This window comes from Oxyura jamaicensis, chromosome 1 (genome assembly GCF_011077185.1).
Source record: "Oxyura jamaicensis isolate SHBP4307 breed ruddy duck chromosome 1, BPBGC_Ojam_1.0, whole genome shotgun sequence".
In the NCBI taxonomy this organism is placed as follows: domain Eukaryota; kingdom Metazoa; phylum Chordata; class Aves; order Anseriformes; family Anatidae; genus Oxyura; species Oxyura jamaicensis.
The window spans coordinates 55,545,567-55,564,224 of record NC_048893.1 but is presented as its reverse complement, the minus strand read 5'-3'; the positions used below and the strand labels follow the sequence as shown (position 1 = coordinate 55,564,224).

General features: G+C 45.5%; 1 protein-coding gene and 1 long non-coding RNA gene across 2 annotated transcripts in view; one reads left to right on the top strand and one right to left on the bottom strand.

The window, feature by feature from the left end:
* The window catches only part of SYN3 (synapsin III), a 199,969-nt gene that overhangs the window by 13,544 nt on the left and 167,767 nt on the right, over positions 1-18,658 (bottom strand). Inside the window, exons 8-10 of the mRNA XM_035340631.1 lie at positions 12,206-12,348; positions 8,130-8,204; positions 4,622-4,724 (exon numbers count right to left, since the gene is read on the bottom strand). Coding sequence (XP_035196522.1) covers positions 4,622-4,724; positions 8,130-8,204; positions 12,206-12,348 — 321 coding nt within the window. The remainder of the gene's footprint in view (positions 1-4,621; positions 4,725-8,129; positions 8,205-12,205; positions 12,349-18,658) is intronic.
* On the top strand, positions 8,936-18,118 carry LOC118174905. Its single transcript, XR_004754801.1, has 3 exons — positions 8,936-8,947; positions 17,429-17,434; positions 17,983-18,118. It is a non-coding gene; the product is annotated as an uncharacterized LOC118174905 (long non-coding RNA).

The window sequence follows — 18,658 nt, the reverse complement described above, 5'->3', positions numbered from 1 at the left end:
CAGATAACAATTGGAAGTGCACTCCGCCCTGGCAAGGCTGCAAGAGTCCACTGAGTGAAATGCAAAGTTTCATATATTTTGTTTAGAGGTAGAGGAAATCAGTGAGGTGAGTTCACTGAGTTTATATTCTAGTCTGTTCTTGTGGAATAACTATTCATTTGGGGTCATTTCTATAGGTGTCTCACACAAACACTGGAGAAGCTACCTAGGAAGTTTTAACCACGAGTTTGCGTGAAGAGTGAATTGGCGCCTACATCCTTGGCTTAGGGTGCAAACGAAGGAGGTTAGAAAAACAGATGGAAGTGCTCATCTAAAGGCCCAAAGTGGCTTTTCATTCCACTCTCCACTCTGTAAAAAAAAAAAAGGAGATAGGGAAAGATGTTCCCTAGAGGTGTCAGCGATAAGCCAGGGTGGTGGGGAACAGCCAGTTCCCCTCCGTGTCTCATACAGAGGGGCTCCTGGGGGCCCTCTGGCAGCCTCCTTCACAGGTCGCCCCCCGTTAACCCCCCCTTAAAAGCATTCCCACTTCATCTGGTAATTCCAGTTCGTGTGTGAGGAGAAGAGGTCTCGGCTCCCTGCAATGCACCGTGCGAGGGACGTGTCCGGCCACTAGATGATGCCGTTACCCTGCTGACAGGCCCGGCCTCGCTCGGCGGCTCCCTGACCCTCCCTGGGATACAGCTCAGTTCAGAACACCCGAATCAGATAAAACCACTCGGTTCCCCACCTTAAGAACTGCTTTTCCCTATTTCTGTGGCAGCAGTGGCTTGAGCTGAGGGGGAACGGGTTGCCCGGGGAGGTGGTGGAGTCACCGTCTCTGGGGGTGTTCAAGGAAAGGTTGGACATGGTGCTTAGGGACATGGTTTGGTGGGTGACATTGATGGTAGGGGGATGGTTGGACCAAATGATCTTGGAGGTCTTTTCCAACCTTAATGATTCTATGAAGATGATGCTGCTTAATAGAACAGAGGCACCAGGAGGAACGAACCCTGGAGCTGGTTTTGCCCGAGGCCGTGAAGACACCCCAGGGATCAGTTCTGTGTAGGGCCTGGCAGGGGTATGAGCTGCGGGAGGCCACCAGTATGGGACTGAGCAACCACACACGTAAGAGAAGGCATTTGAAAATGCCAGTGATTTCAGTGAACAAAGTGACACAGCTGGTTGTCACCGAAGCAGAAAGGAGCACGAGATGTCACCTTGCGTGTCCTTCTGGGAAAGGCGAATTGCTCTGCATCTGGGCAGCCACGAATGCTAGCACTGGAAGGAATACAGGAATCACAGACAGACTGCGCTCATCCCTTCCTGAGGATATCACAGACCAGCCATGTGAGACAAGAGGACGTCGGCACATGTGGACCCGGCCTTTGTAGCAGCCCAAGGTCAGTAGCTGCTCCTGAGGCAGCTGCTGTCGCCTGATAAGGTGTACGGGGGGGAGCGGAAAGCGGCAGGGCAAAGAAGAGACTCTGGAAAACCCCCTGCGCCGATCTGACGCTGAGGCCTGAAGGCTGGGCTTGTTATTCCATGCTCTGGTGCGCAGGAGTGGGGTGTTAGGTGATTTTTTAGGGAAGGAAGGAAGGACACAGATGATTAGACATATCCGAAGGACTGATAAGGCAGTGGTGAGGAGATGGGCAGGGCTCCTCGCAGGGCAGCAGGGAGTGTGTCTAGTAACACAGCTTGGCTACATGGCAGGTAGGGCTTAGTTGATCCAGGAGGAAGAATAAATCAAAAGGATTATTTTACTTGCTCCCCACCTGCTCCATATTTATCAGTATAGAAGAGGTGTGGCAAAGGGTTACATTACAAAAAAAAAAAAAAAAAAAAAAAGGACAAGGGAGAGATTATTAAACCATACACACTGCTGAGCTCTTTTGAGAATCTGGCTGCTAACAGCAGTACCTAACTCGTCCTATTTTGAGGACCTGGCCTTCTGAATATTCGCGCTGAATATTCTTTTAAAGTGGCAAAGTTCTTCAGAGGAAAAAGAAGAACCAGCAGTTGCTATTAAATTCATAGCTGTTTTAATAGTATGAAATCAGTAGATTTCTTTTTAGCTTTGAATATGAGCCGTGAACATGGTGCTTAAGCGTGCTAGTGCTTTGAGGGGCAGAAAGGTAGTGTAGTAGGTCCTGTTATCTGCCATGGAAAAGAAACGAAGGTGAAGTTCACATGGCAGCAAACACCATGAGTAGAAGATTATTCTTGTCCTACACTGATAACTCATCTTTTTCAATCTGATTTTGTTTGCAACAAACCACTGTGCTAAATCGCAGTTCATAGAACTGCCCATCACTACTCCTGCAATTCTCTCCTAGAGAACTGCTTTGCACTGTGAAAATTAATTACTGCCTGCAATTGTATTGTGCAGATTCCTTATTCCTTCAGTCCATTTAGGTGTGCTTTCCTGTAAAATGTCACAGCATACTGTTCCTTCTCACCAAGAAAAATACAACTGTCGCACAGTCAAAAACTTTTTTTTTCCCCAGTATCAAAAGAAAAAAGCAAAATAAAGGATCAGTTTCAGACCAAGAAAAGTACCCCAGGAAGTAGGCTGGAGGCAATTAATTACTTGTCAACATCTCTCTCCGATCTGCATAAAGTAGAAAAGGTGCCTGTTTGGCTTTGTTCTGCTCTTTGTATTGCATTACTCTATTCCTTTCCCGACAGTGTCCGTCAGCCTAGCATCTGAATGCCTGCTCGATGTTGGTACACCAGACCTACTCAATTAGGTTCTCCACTGGCATAATTCAGCATGACCCATCGGAGGCTGATGTGTTTCTTCTGATTTGTATCACATTAGATCTGTGGGTGTTTTTTTTTTTTTTTTTTTTTTTTTTTTCTTTCTTTTTTTTTACATTGGAGAGAGGGGGGTATTAGTGTGCATTTCCCTCTGTGTGCAGCCTGGTGAGGGCTGTTAGCATATGGCTGTGCTTTTCATGCAGTCACTCAAACAGAGGCAGATGTGAAAAACCAGAGGTATATCCTGACAGAGGCACATAATCCTTAAGCAGAGAATTACCCATGTGTGCACGTACATAGGCTTATGTGCAAGAATAGATGCAGGGATATGAAAACCACATCTCACATCTGACCATGTATGGACACAGTCCAAACATCCTTACTCTAGCAAGACTGCTTTCTCGCTCTTCCTTTCTCAGCTATATGTGCACAGGGACATAAAAGTGCATAGCAGGGAGGCAGCCTGCTCTAGGGGATGCTCCTCTAGGTGCCGATGAATCGCGTACAGGAGCAGACCCATCAGCCGTGGCCCCATCACCGCAGAAAAGACGGAGGCTCGCCAGTGTTTTGTTGCTGGCAATGTGCTTGGATCACATGGCCTTTGACAGGTCACCGCTCCCCGGGGAGTAGATACATAACGCTGGAATGTGCAGTCACTGGAGGGCTCATGTGGTTCTCATCAGCATCCCAACCCTCAGCGGGTGGGACTGCTCTCCCACACATAGCTTTCCAGTGTGTCAGCACCCCTGCATGAAGCCGTAGGCTGGCTCTGCTCGTCTTCCTCGGCTGGCCTGTGTTGGTGGAGTTTACAGCAGGTCAGATGCTGTGCCTCCTTGAATCACATAGTGACAGAGACGCTTGCTTACTTGCCAGATTTTCTCTCCCCCAGAGTGTCTCTTAAGTTTCCACTTTGATTTTCTGGCCAGCTTTTCCTTCTCTGCCCCTCTCGGGTGACCTGAGTGTGCTATCCTCCACGTTCCCACTTCTGCCTCCTGGCCTGGTGAGGAACGTGCTGAACCTTAGCTCTCAGAGCCACAGGTTGTCATGTTAGTGGGGCTCTGAACACAGAAGTCTGTAGCCCACACTGCCTGGAGTAGCTCTGTACTGGTCTGTCCTACTGGTCTGCTATTATAGTGAATGCTGTCCAGGCAAAAGATTTTAGCAAATTCACCTTTTTTTAAAAAAATAGAATTAAAATTAAATTGTTCCTGCTGTTTATGTGCCTTTTGCTACACTCTTGATGCTTATTCTAGTCTCTTAAATAAGAAGTGGCTAGGAGTTTTGTTACTGGGGTTCCCTTTAAAGTGATTGGAGAAAGACAGGTTAATTTAGAAACTGTGACTTTGAGTGCACTGAGTCACCTGCTGGACATGACTATTTTTTTTGTCTGCATGGGTAATGGGGGGACATTAATATGACTACTATGCTAACATCATGTGGCACCTGAATTCAGGTTGGGCTGAATCTGGGCATGTTTGTTCATGATTCTGCCAATCTCTACTCACAGCTATGAGAGGTGTGCTGGGTTTGCACACCTCTGTGGTATGTTGCCACACTATGGGGTCTCATCAGCTGGAAAACGGGGTGGCCAAGCAGTGTGTGGCTCTCCCATTTCTTCTCAGTCCACAATGAGAAATCAGGGCACTATAACTCTGACCCCCTGACGTATGTCTGTCAGTTTACCTGCGACTCTGAGTAAGTCCCTTGCATATCAGTGGGCCACAGCTTGGAGGAAATAAATGGGCATTCAGGAGCAGTGACTGCTGGAGCATGCACACAGGAGTAAGAGAGCACATTGGTGTGTATGAACTCTGAGGGAACGTGTGTGCATGCAGACACACTTCCCGAAGGAGACTTGCCTTCAGGTTCCCCGTGCTCTCACCTCAATGATATAGTCTTTTCCATCTTTGCTGTGGACAGCTTTGACAGCACAAATATCAAGACCTCCAAACATTTCCGCGCAGGCATCCGCCCAGAGTCTGTACCTGCAGAAACCAGAGGCATGGCCTAGGATTAAGTGTGTCGGGTATTACACCAACAGTCCCCCATCCTGCTGCTCACAGGAGCACAAAGAGATTCTGAAGGCATATTTTGTATACTTTATATACTTTGCCCCTATCTCTTGCACAGGAGATAGACAAAAAAAAAAAAACAACAAACAAACAAAAACCAACCAACCAAACAAAAAAACACCAAAAGAGAGAATCTTGCCTGAAGTTTCTCTTTAGTGCAGATTGTTTCAATCCTGCCCTCAAAGCCACCTTAAAATGTTTCTTTCCCTCCTTGGTATTTACATCAGATCTCCAGTCGGTTGTCATTTAGCCAAGCTATAAATATTTAGCTCATTTAATCTCCCAGAAGAGTTGGCCCCTTAGCGTTTGTATTGGCTTTGCCTGAAAGCCCTCCATTATGCAGGCAGCTTTTCTCCTGATAAGATGTCCAGGATATTGGGGCTGCAATAAGATGGGAAAGCGAGAGCAGAATTTTGCAGGGTGTAGCCACTCCCTCCCTGATCTGTGCCCTAGTGGCTCCTGCTTTTTACAATTCACTCTTTCGGTGCCATCCTTTTACAGCCTCCTCCCTCTGATCCCTTGGGCATTGCTCCTAGCCAGGCGGTCCCATCACAGGGACCAGGCACCTCTGGTCAATGGGAGAGATACAGGCTACCACCCCTTTTTTCTGTCCCTGAACAGGACCGTCAGCTGGTATGAGCAGGGGCCAGGTCTGACAGGTGTCCCCGTAGCTGTCCTGGTGTCAAAGGAGGAGAGAGAAAGACAAGGGGCCTGTTATGAGGGGACGGCATCCCCCCGCTGTGGAAATGAGGAGGGAACGAGGCGGCCTGGTTTTATTTCCTGTGCAGCTGCTCTGCAGTCCCGACCGTTTCAATAAGAATAATAATCTCAGAGCAGCAGATCTGTAAGCAGGACTGTGACAAGATGCGGGGAGGGAGGGAAGGCCACAGTCTTTTGAAAACACTGACATTTTGCAGACCCTGCAGGGACTGGGAAAAGAGCTGTTCTGGCCAAAGAACAAGTTTACATCCTTGAAGCCAGCCAGAGTCCCCATAGCTTGACAATATAATGACCAACTTGTGCGAACACAATGTTTGCGGGAAAATGGCTCCTAATGAGGAGACCAAGGACGTTCACCCCAGCCCCTGTGAGGAAGGGAGAGCCTGAGGAGGACTGACTGACATCAGGAGAACTGTGGACCCTGTGAACAGGCAGGAAGCCCTGCAAGCTGCCCTCATGCACTGCTGTGCTCCCACACCCAGCACCATCACAGATCTCCCTAAGGGCCACCTCTAGGTGCCTGGGTTCGACAGGCAGACTCAGGGAACTGCCGCCTGTGCTGAAGCCCCTGTCAGCTACCTGGGTGGAATAGCAGTGCTATGGGACAGAGGAGCGTATTTATGCATGTACATCGGGGTAGCATTTGCAGAGTTTTACTGTCATTTTGCTTAGAATTATTTGGATGTCAATGCTTTGGGCTACTGTTTAGTACAGTAGGTACTACTACAAAACTACAGTTTGCTTCTCAGCAAAACTCCTGCCTTGTTGCATGCACCGATGACTCACAGATTTCAATGGTTTTTGCTGCATTTGTGGCTAGATAGGGCTAGTACGGTGAATTGGGGAACTACTCTATAAACAGAAGCTTCAAAATTCAGCTCGGTAGGTTAGCAGAAATCTGGACTTTAATCCTGCAACACTGCAAATGGGGATTGTCTGCCCTTCTCTCTGGCTTACTCTGTGTTCTAAACAACCAGGATATATAATAATAATATCCAGTTCCCATAGTCATATTAGCATCTTGCAGAGTCACCTACAGCATCAGATTAGGTGCTTGGCTTGGTTTCCCCATCTCACAGAACAAAAGTTGCAGAAGGGACCTTCTATGATCACCTGCACAACGCATGTACCCAGAAGAGGAGGCATTTCTCTAGTCTGAAAGAGGACACAAATTCCCCTTCACCTCCAGACAATCCATTTCTGTTCTGTGTTATCTTTACTGTTAAGAAATATTTCCTATACCCAAATGAACCTTTTCTACTATAGTTTAAACCTATTATTTCTTATAGCTTTGTACTAGCAATATAAAGTGTGGGTAATGCCCTATTAGCAGCCTTTCCTATATTCAAAGACTTTGTGCTCTAAATGTTTTCATCTTTGGGATGCAGCAGTGTTCAGCTTGTGGACAACTTCTTCCAGCTCTTTGAAAGCTAATGAAGGAAAGTGAACCTCTGCACTGTAGACATACATTCATTATGCAAGAGTGCACACCTCTACTGAAAAAAAATGTCAGTGATCTGCAACTGGAAAAGGTAAAAAACTTCATAAGCAATTGTTGCATAGTTTTCTTATAGGCTCTCTTTTCTCCTCTGAGCATTTCCTTTATTATCCTGTGACCTCTTTAACTCAATTGCTATATTCCTTCAAATGTGGTGCCCAAACCTGGACAGAGTCAGAATTAACCATGATACTAAGGTCATTGGGAGTTGGAGATACAGTCTGAAAAATATCTTAGGTTCACTAGAGATGAGTGAGTACACATGTACTATTAATTCTATAGAATTAATTTCTATTTTATATTTATTCATAATTTTTACCCATATATTTCTTATATTTCTATTTTATATTTATATAATTAATTATATTTAATTTTATATTCATAGATTCTATAAATCTATGAATAATCTACTTAAAAAACAGGATGGAGAACAAGTGATTTGTTAGTGGTTCTGTAGAAAAGGGGTTGGGATATGCAGCAAAGCCTGTTACCATGAGTCATCAATACCACACACTTGCAATATTAGCAAATATCACAGTGATTTGAATATATGGAAGTACCATTTGAAAGATGCATGAGGCAATTCCTTCTCCCCTGTTCAGCAGTGAGACCTTAGTTAAAATTGTGTCCACTTTTGGAAGACTAGTGCTTTCAACACTTCAGCTGACAGATTTTTCTCTCTGTTGAGCAGCAGAAAAACACTTTTTCTGTGTGTGCCTCTCATTAGTAATGTACTTAGAATAACTTCTTGTTACTTCTTATTTTGCACTGTGACCTTTCTGATTTTATCCCTACATGTTTGTGCTTGTGTGCTTGACCTTAGTATGCTGGTCTTGTTTCCTGTGGCTAAATTCACTAAAGATCTAATGATTTAGCAATGTTGCTCCATAGCTGTACTTCCAGTCTGTTCTCCAAAACAGGACAGTTTGCCTTTGTGCCCTTAGTATTTTTTTAAGGAAATATTTGGTCTTTTAAACTCCTTTATCCGGCCTCCCGGGAGACCTCACTTACCAGTTCTATCAATGAACTGAAGTTTAAAATACAATTCCTCCCTTCTAACCCAAGAATAGCTAGTACTGTCTTGAAACCCTCTTCCTTACCTCTCTGTCATTGCAATCTGTTCCAGCATTGCAGAACCTGTGTTTGCCTTCCAGTTTCCAGAGATAGACGTCCTCCTAGGAAAACAAACCAAAAACATAACCATGAACATGAAAATACATCCCTGCCCCATCCTCCCTCATACTGTAGTCCTCATTCTTGACTCAGTGCTTGTACAGGAGGGGATGAGGTGAGGTACTTCCTCATAGAAATCTTTCCAAATCCTGCCTCAACAACACTCCATACAGGATAGGTTGTTCAAATTCATGAAAGGCTGAGTGAGGAGTTAGGCAGGGAAACCTCCAAGGAATCTTGAGTACACATCAAGCTCTGTGAGTACTTTCTTTCTTTATATATCTGGCCTAGGAGAGCTGAAATGTTGGTAGAAGGTCTCTGGGATAATCACCCTTGTGTTCTGCAATCGTATCATCCCCCGTCTGTGGCCGAGCAATGCTCTGTGCAAACATCTGACTAAGCAGTTCCACAAATGTCAGTTATAACACTCAGGTCTCCCTAACTTTGACTTCAGTTGTACAGGTATCTTAGGAAATATGCTTATATCCTCTTTTCCACTGAATTTGCATTGATCTTACTGTGGCTTACTATGTTTGGACTTGGAGAATTTACAATTGCAAAATGGTTGGAGTCTCATTAGCTACAACTGATGATTAATTTCCCCAAAATGTTACTGTTGCTGGCAGATCTTGAGTTTCACCATCATCCATTAAGGGATGAAAAATTTCCTTTCCTTGACCCTAGGCACAGGGCAGACTTTGGACAGCTTGCTTTGACAACACTGTCCAGATAATCCTGGCACTGTGTACAATCTAAGAAAAGTCAACAAGCTGACGGCATACATCCAGGGAGAATCTCTATGTTGGAGGATATTAAAGCAGAGATTTTTCAACAGGAGGTTTTGAAACCCTCCCTACCACTTCTGTCACCTTTTCAGCATGATGTATAAATGATACTTTGAACTTGTAAGACTGTGTGGAACAGTCATAATACTGATGTCCTGCTTGACTGTAAACCTGGATCATTATAGTTGATACACAGGGTTTCCTTTTATTCTGGTGAAGGACAGCTGGTGTCCTTTTTCTGATATCTCTTCTTAAGTGGTATGTATAGTTGCTGTGAAATATAAATAGTCTTTGTAACCCATATTTAAAGGAGTGGGAGGAGGGCCAAAGGAGCCTAATTACTGTTTTGAATAATTGTGTTTTCATATAGTTGACTCTTGCCTTTTGTTACCTTCATCCAACATCCACCTTCCTGCCCTACTTTCCAAGCAAAAGCATGCAACCCTCCTTGAGGTTTGGTTGTTATGAGTCCTTGATACCATGTAAGAAGGGTGTTCAAATCTCTTTTTCTTTTGATATGTGATTCTTAGGATTGCGTTTTTCAGTTCTATAATGGGAAGACCAATGCTTTATTACCATATCGATGCCACCATAGTGGCAGGTGGCAGCTAGAATCCCATTAGCACTGATGAAAACTCCTGGAGTCTGATTAGTAACAAGATGATTGAATATCAGTGTTCAGAAAATGTACCTGGCATACCAAACGTAAGCAGTTGAACCATCTGTGAGAAAACCAAACCACAGCAATACAGTTTTACAAGGAAATTCGAAGTCTTAACTGGAAATGAACCCTTTACCCTGACTTGAGAAGCGGGAGGGTGGGGGTATATAATTTCTCCCACAATTTCTTCAGCCACATGAGTAGTATTCATGTTTTCTCTTCACCAGTATTACAATGTTGGTCCCATACATTTGGTGGAATTTTAGGCATGTATCACATGCTACTTATCTGCTGTTTTGTAACTGGCCCAAGGCATGGGCTAAGTAGGTGTTTGTTAGCAGTGTAAATCTGGAGTCACTGCACTGAAGTCAATGGGAAACTGAACTCAAGCCTTGGGTCATGGGCTGGAAGGAAGTGCATTGAACATCTGGGGCGGAGAGGAATGCATGAGTCACCCTGCAGCATCCTCCCTCGGGCAGATGCGTGCTAAATAAACATATTCTGCAGAAATGTTGGTATACAGTCTGTTCTCAGAAGGAAGGGTTTTTTAAAGTCTATATGTGTGGGTGAAGGTATAGAAATCCTGGGTAGATTCCATGGCTCACAGATCAAAGCAATTCACTTAGTCTGACGCACGCTGTAATTGCTTTAAGGCTGAGATTTGCTAGCATGACTAATGAATTTGAGTCTTCTATGTGAGACACCAGTGAGAGCCCTGATATTTTGGGTGCTTTTACCTCTGCCCTCTGACATAATAGGAACTCATGAATATCATAGGAAGAACCTTTTCTTCTGTCTGACACTAGTACAGAAGGAGCAGCCCACGATCAAACCGGCTACGCCAATCCCCAGGCTCGCTTCCATAAACGGCTCTCTCAATATAAGTAAATACTCTGGGTTAGCAGGTCACTTGGTGAATTTTGCTGTTTGTTTTCTTTGCTAATAAGCTTAATTTCTCATTAAGGTGTTTCCCGTTCATGGCTGTTTTTTGTGTGAAAACATACTTCATTTAGCAAACAATTGTTTGTACAGCTATATTCCCAAATGGGATTAGCTTTTAGTGTGACTGCTTTCTTTTCTCAATCATCTGGTATTATTTCTGATCCCTGTCTGGATGAGAGTGTGGTGAGTGCGAATAATAAACAGGGAGAGGATATGATCAGCCTAACTGAGCCTTTGTTTCACGTAGAGGCAGTGTGGGAGCAGGCTCTGGAGCCAAGGCTGGATAGGTTGGCAGGAACAGGGAATTTTAATGGACATTTTAAACCTTCCTTCCTTTGGCCAGTTTGAGTTGTTGTTGACCCGATCAGGTTTAAAACAATTTTTCTCTCATTGGGTTCACATGAAGTAGCCTAGTGTTCCAGAAGTCCTTCCCATGAAGAATGCAGCTCAGTCATTATCTAGTTTACTTAAATACCTCTGTGTCAGGAATCCGGCCAGGCAACTAGAACCGAAAAATATGTGATCAGGTACATTTGATTATCTTATGTAACGACGTTTGTGCCAGAGCTATATGGCCTGGGGGTTGGTAAACATGGATCCAAAACTCAAGGTGTTGCAGGTCTTAGGTAACATATGAAATGTTATCTGGAGACGTGAAGAATGTACTGCCAGGGCTGTCTACTTGTCCAGCATTTTGTGGCTGGATAAGGAGTGGTATTCCTGGAGAAGCTGTGCTATTTGGCTTAGCTTTGTCTACTGGTTTGCAGTAAGAAGAAACAGGTGTTTTATTGAGCCATGTGGTTTCATCTTTAATTGAGCTTGACGACTACTGAAGTCTGGCTGAGCAATTTTTTATATTTTTAAACACACCAGTGCTGAGGGTTGCCCTTGTCCTGCCTCTCTCACTACCTTGCGGAGCAGGGAGGAGCACTGGGCCACCTGCAGAAATACCTCTCCTTCACCTTCCCCTCCTATGTATGCTTCAGGGAGCAAGCATACAAAATGCCCCTGGAAACCCTGCATGCTGGCCAAGCAGAGGCCACCTGTACGTGGTGCTGCATGCTCCTCATGCCCCTGTGTAAGCGCGGTGCCGTGACCTCTGGCTGGGGAGAAGACAGTGTTGCTGTGGGTTGGACACTGTAGGACTCTGTGAGTTACAACCATCTCTTCCAAACTTCTCATCTCCCTGAGGCTGTTGGGACACCCCTCCTTATTATTGCCTCCCCTGGCAGGGGTGGTGGGCTCCGTTCCCACAAGAGGGCACTGAGAGCTGGAGGATTTTGCTAAACTGCTGGGTAAGGTGAGCCTTGTCACAAGGGGGGGTGGGGTGGTAGGTGACAGCACAGAGCGGTTTTATAGTAGGAACTAACTGAAGCTCAGCAACAGGTAGAGGGAGATTTATCTTCCAAAACAACGAGCTGACAGTGAGTAATGAGGATGATCAGTGGAAGAGGGATCTGGGTTCAGAGGGGGGAGATGAACAGCAGGGCTATTTTTCAAGGGAATTAAGTCAGCCTCCTACTCTGCCCAGAGCAGACACTGAATGAGTTGCATCCACAGCAATGTGTCCCCCCACCCCTGCCCACGTCTCACCCTGGCATAGCCATGCACTCACATGTAAGCCTTGTAATTGTTGCCGATTTTCTGGATTCGGATGTCATACTTGGAGTCGATGAATGGCTCAGAGGTGGCGTAGGTTCTTGCCATGGCTACGATGCTCGCCATGTCCCGGAAGTCGTGCTGGTTCTCAACTTTCACCTTGATTGCCAAAAACCCAGCAAAAACATGACAAGTGCAAAGAGGACAGGAATACTTTGTGAGTGGAAGCCATTTCTGTGACTGTGTCATACAATGTCTGTTTAAACACCCAGAGCTGAGAACAGAGCAGGGATTGCATGAGAGAGAGGTTCCCGAACAAACCTAGCCCAGAGCAAATGAACCCCTTTCTACTTCCTCATGCACAAGCCCTGGCAAACCTGGCACCCAGCAGGCAGCTAGAACTTTGACCAGATGGCTTTTGCTAATGCTCATTGCTTTTATGATGCTTCAAAAAAATATTTCATCTCTTAAGGGGCATTACTTCATTCAGACATTGAAACTGCTATTTCCCATGTCAGGATGGATGAAAACAGAGCATTTTGGGTGGCCAGGAAATCAACGAGCGAGCTGGTTGTCTGCCACTTCTAGGCTTCCGTTCCCTGGCATTTCACATTCCCATCCAGATTGTCCTTGAGGAGGAGTGCAGGTCTCCTGGCTGGAAGCAAGCTCTGAAGGAAGAGGCTGTCTCTGGGGGAGCCCGTGATTCTTGGGGGGATCTGTGTGTGAGCAGGATGCCATGGACAGCTGGTTGGGCGTTGGGCTTGAGTCACACTTGGAGATGAGGGCAATAACCTACGAGCTGGAGATTTTCTGAGAAGCTTGCTTTTCACTGATTTGGGTTCATTTATGAGAAATGCTTTGAACCTTATCCAAAAAAAAAAAAAAAAAGAAAAAAAAAAAAGGAAGGAAGGACCTAAACAGTAGAAGCTCTAATGATGTGATTAAATCTCTATGAAAGCTAATTGATTTGGGAGGGAAACACTGAACAGGCTGGTAATGAGAACATGATGGACAACATCACCACATCTGTACCATCAACCACAGCGTTTGGTCTACTGGCAAAATCTGCTTGGTACATAAGGAAACCCTGATGTTCCTCAGAAAGGGACGCAGGCAGGGTGGGTTGGTTGGCAGAAAAAGGACCAGCGCTCTGTGAAAGGGTGAACAAGTGAGTGCCTTTCTTTACTATCACCTATTCTTTGTAGTTTGGTAACATCTCGAGATCACAGTTGGGGATGGCAGCCCCGCTTTGCTAAGTGTCTGCTCGCCTGTAGCAGCCAGATGGGCTCTGCCCCAGAAGCGCTCCGCAGTTGTGTCAGTGTGTGTGTGTTAAAGGAGAGAGATGCCAGACTGCGTGGAGCCGGCTGAAGGAAATGCGTGCCATGGTATTTGGTGTTTCTCTGTGAAGAACAAGCAAGTGGTTTTACATATCTTCCTGCAACCATGAGAGGGCAGGAGCCATCTCCACTAGAGAACAGAGGGCAGGTTTGTTGCTAATCTGTTTTACTGTTCAGATGGCTTTGTGTGAGCTTCAGCCGCAACAGAAGCCAAATGCAGCCACATCCTGGTGCAGAGAAGCTCTTGAGACCTGCACAGGTTGTGGGAAAGGTGAAAAATGCAGCTAATTTGACCTGTAACCATTTCTAGATGCCTGAGTAAAAAGAAAAAATGCCTGGTCTCCCCTTGCTGAATGCGGAATGCCCCTCATCCTCCACCCTTTTGCTGTGGTGAGGGTTGGGCTCTTACTATTCAGGGCCATCAGAGAAAAGGAGCAGAGGGGGACTCCAGGCATGTGTGTGGGTGGGGAAAAAAATAAAAATAACTAACAAACCCAAAGGGGAAATGTAAAGGCAACCTTTGTACATCACGCAGGAGAGCAGCCTTGCTCCTAGATGAGCTGATGTCCCCTGTGTCTTACGGGGAGCACCCCATGGCAGGGGAGCCCCAAACCTGGGCACGGCTCACAAAATCTTGGGGGGAGAAGCGCAGGCTGGGCAAGTGCCAGGTGTTTTTGCTGCAGAGATAAGAGCAGCACCGGGCAGGGTGACATCAAGCGGGAGCGTCCCACCCTGCGGAGATGACGGCAGGAGGGACTGCAGGGCGTTACGACACACTCTCCCAGACCCTGCTAGCGATGGGGAAAGACAAAAGCCATTACGTAATGACCTACTTGGAACGAGGACCTCTGTGGGATCTGAAACAAAGTGCTGCTGCGCTTGTGCAACAGATGTCTCTGGGCCCCGGCCGAGGCATTTGCGTTCCCAGCCCGAGAGCGTCGGTCCGGGGGCAGAAGAATGGATGCCGCTGCCCCTCGCAGACCGGAGTTAGATCATACTGCTAGAAGGGACTTGTATGCTCTTCTCGTAAATGGGTTTTTTCCTCAAAGAAGTGGCGTGCTACAGGAAGGAAGGGCGCTTTCCTTCCTCCTCTCTCCCCACAGGGACATGAAACACGTGTTCTCCCATGGGCTGGAGGATTTTTGGTTGGGTAACTAGGACGCGAAGTAAGAAATGAAGAACGCAGCAGCTGACTCCCCTGGTGCTACACTGCTGCGCCATCCTCTGGAAACAGCTTTGCTGTCTTCCCCAGCCCTTGCCACAGCCCTTCCCGTGGACTTCTTAGAGAAAGCACCTCGCCAGGTCCCCTTCTGGGAGGCCAAGGCCCTATTTCCCACCAGGCATCAAAATAATCACCACACCAAAGCTGAAATCTGAGCTGCCTCTTGTTAATTGTGAGAGCCAGCCAAATTTGACAAAATAACAACTGTGTCCTGGGTTAATGCTGGCTTAGTCCAGGATACGGTTATTACTTCATAAACAGGAAGCACTCCAGTTACAGTCAAATTAGATTTATTTTCCTGTCTTATCTATCAAGTCCACCATTTTATTAGCTTTCTACTTTTACATTTTTTATAATTCATTTCCTCCTGCCTTGTAACCATTTTACATGTCAATAAAATCTCCATTCTCCTAACAGGAGAGAAAAAAAGAGATAACCAAAGGCAGGGTGTAAGTAGCATGACACCAGAGGGCATTATTTAGGACACGACTGTTAAAAATCATTACAGAGCAAACAGTTACCAATTTAGCTAATAAGGGATAAATCTGTCTTCTAAAATGGCAGGTTGGCCAAAAAAACATGCAAGTGGGAAAAGAAAGAAGTTGGAAAGGAATCAATAGGAAGCTATTTTGTCTCTCTCTCTCCTTTTTGCATCCTTCTTAGGATAAATGCAATATCCCATTAGCTGCATAGAGGAGTGCAAACAGCGAGGGCAAATAGAGCCCTTGCCCCGCCGGCCTGTTTGCTTAGCTGTGCTGGCTGTTTGAGCAGCAATAGGCTCATTCTGGGGCCATCAGCTGCTGTTTGCTGTAGAGTTTTAGTGACCTGTTGTGAAGAGCTTGGGCCAGCATGTTGACAAATGCCTTTTCTGAGCAAGAAAGCTCCTCGGGAGAGTCGCTGCTTCCCTCTGGCTCTCTTCTCTCACCCAGGTGCCAGCAGTGCCCGGCACGCTCCCTGTGGCTGCAGCAGAGGGACCTGGATCCTTGGGGACATGCTCACACAGATGTGACCGACCCTTTGCCCAGTGGTGGCACCTCGGAAGCTGATACTGTGACCATTCCCATCCTCAGCTTTCCCAAGAGGCATTGATCTTACTGCCCCTGAGCGGAACTGGGCAGAAACTTCTGCTTTCTCTGTCTTGTAGTCCCCAAATCCACTGCCTCATATACACACCACACCTTCCTGCACACCAGGAAGTCATCCAAAGTGGCATAATTACAGTAGTTTGCTAGGGCTGCCCTTGTGTTGCCTCTCAGAGTGTCATCCAGAGTTAACTCGGCCTCAAAGGTTAATCCCACACCACCCGGGAGATGGCTTGCAGAAGCAGTTTCTGTGTCCAAACTGGGTTTAGAGACAGGTTCAGCTGCAAAGTAAACGTCCAAGGCTGAGCCAAGGCTGGGCTTGGCTCTGTGGTGTTTAAGTGAGCCTTGGTAGGCTTGTGAAAATACACACTCTGAGCGCTTTCCTCCAGAGGAGCTGGCCTGGCCACACAGAGCTTGGGATTTTTCGTCCATCTCAAACTGCACTTAGCTTTTCTGAAGTGACTTTGCTATTTGGGGACACTGGGACTTGAGGAACAGCTCTGCACAGAGGGCTTCCTCAGTCTCTCCTTCCCTCTACCCCAAGTTAAAGTTCTCTCTCCTTCTCAGAAGATACCTGATCCAGTTGACACACATCTGGTTTAGGCCTAACTGAACGTGACTAATCCTCTGACCCACCTCAACATAATAAATACACAACTGAGTCTGCGCTTCCTGATTATTTCAGACTGAAGTCCTCCAAATGTCATGCTGCCTTTAATGCATTCCGCTTTATAATCCTGATTAATTTCCCAATGAACAGCTACTCTCAGCCACAGGTCTTGGCAGCTTTGGTCCCTGGTACCCTGGATCAGTCACCGTTTTCTGTGTCCAGCAAAAAGTTCCAGGCTGCTGTGCAAGAAATGAGGATGCTCTTGCTATTTTCAAGACGGGTGGTACCTCCTCACTCATGAGTCAGTGGGAATGCAGTGATTGGGCTGCTCTGTTCTGAAAGTTACATGTCAAGTCATTATTTGTCCTCTGTAAATGAAAATATTTGTTCCTTGACAAACCAAGGCAGCCCTTTCCCCTTCCTTTCCTCTTCAGTGCACTGGGTTTTCAAAGCTCTTACTTTTAGAACATTCTATTTCCAGTCCCGAGAGAGACAAGGTGATGAGCTGTCCTTCCTGATAAAAAGCTTGTGGTATTTTTACATTACATAGTGGCTCTGTTTAGTTTGTGCTATATTTATACCAGGAAAAAAAAAAGAAAAAAAAAAGTCTTTCCCATCCAGTAAAAGAGAAAATAACTCTGACCACATTATTATGAACAACAAGTTTTTCTTCTACAATGTAATAAATTCATCTGAGCCAGGATTTGTACTGGGGAGGTGTTTTCATAATTATGGGGCAGGCATGGAGAAGAGGTGACTCTTAAACTGGCCTAATTAGAGAGGTCTAAAAATAAAGCAAGAGTAGCAAAAAAACATATATCTATTTATTAAATTTATATAAATATATATAAAGCCACATGAATAGAAACAGTTTTTCCTCTCTTTGCAGATCTGGCAGTTGTTTCTTTCTCATGATCTGATCAGGAAGAGGTGAAGAGACTCTTTGAGTGAATTTGCAGTGCTGGGCTCTGTTCCTAGGGCACTTTAGGGTCATGTTAGCGCACAAATGTCAGATATTAACACACTAAGAGCTTTATTTCTTGCAATGGGCTCTGGCATTATGAGATCTGGAGTCAGGAAGAAGTGTTATTCCTTTCTCACTGTAGCGCACGCCCTATTCAACAAACACCCCCAACCACATCTGGGGTAAATAGGCTCAAACTGCACAATGCTTAAAAATGTCTTAACCTCTTGTGACTTGCTGGGTGAACAACAGTTCAGTGCTTTGTGAGGAAGGACCTCTCCTCTCAATGTCCATCTGTGATTTTCCTGGAGAAGAAAAAGGCCTTTCTCTGCTGACTCCATTGTCTAAGTAATATTTCTGATATTGTATGTGTATTGATAGGGTATTGGACTAGCAGCACAGAGCACTAGTTATGTCTTCCAGTGCCAATGAGCTATGAGGTGACTTCAAAATTTGGTAGGGGGTAATAATGGTCATGAGAGGGGCTGAGGGGCATATGTCCTGATTTTAGATGAGTAGATTGTCTGGGGGCCCTTTGTCTCTCTTGGTGAAGACTATTCCTGGTGTCTCTGTTCAAGTCAACACAGTGGCTGTTGTTTCTGGATTTCTCAACAGGAAGTTCAAAGGATGCCTTTTATTGTGGTTTTATTCATCTCCAACCTGCACCTAACATACATGCATCACATGGCAAGAGCTTTTCTGTCACTACTGGTACTGTCACTACTGCCACCCTTCTTGGTTCTGACCTTGACTGGTCCTCTTCCAAGCTAAAGACAATCAGCAGAGCCTGTTTCTTACAAGTCCTAATACAGTTATTTTTTATTTTAGGTTTGAGGATTCTCTGTTCAACCCTTTCATTAAAAAACATGGTGAGAGAATTTAGTGAAAATGTTGTGAAAACAAAGATATGTGAAAATGATAGTCTGACTATTATAATTATGCTCTTTCTAGCCATTATTACAAAATAAGAAACACTCAGCACTTCTGAGAGCGCCAAGAGCCTTATGAACATGAATTAGCAGTAATCATTATAGCACTCTGTTCCGTAACACAGAGAAGATGAAGAACTGTGAAATGACACAAATCTGCCTGCAAGTCAATGGTGGAGCTTGCTGGGGAAGAGGCCTTTTCTTTGTCAAGAGTTTGTCTGGCTTCTGGCCACTACCTCAGCACAAGTAAAGAATAACAGTGTCTGGACTTCCAGTCTTTGCTCATTCTTCTAAGTCTTGGTGCCTCCCATTACATGTGATTTTA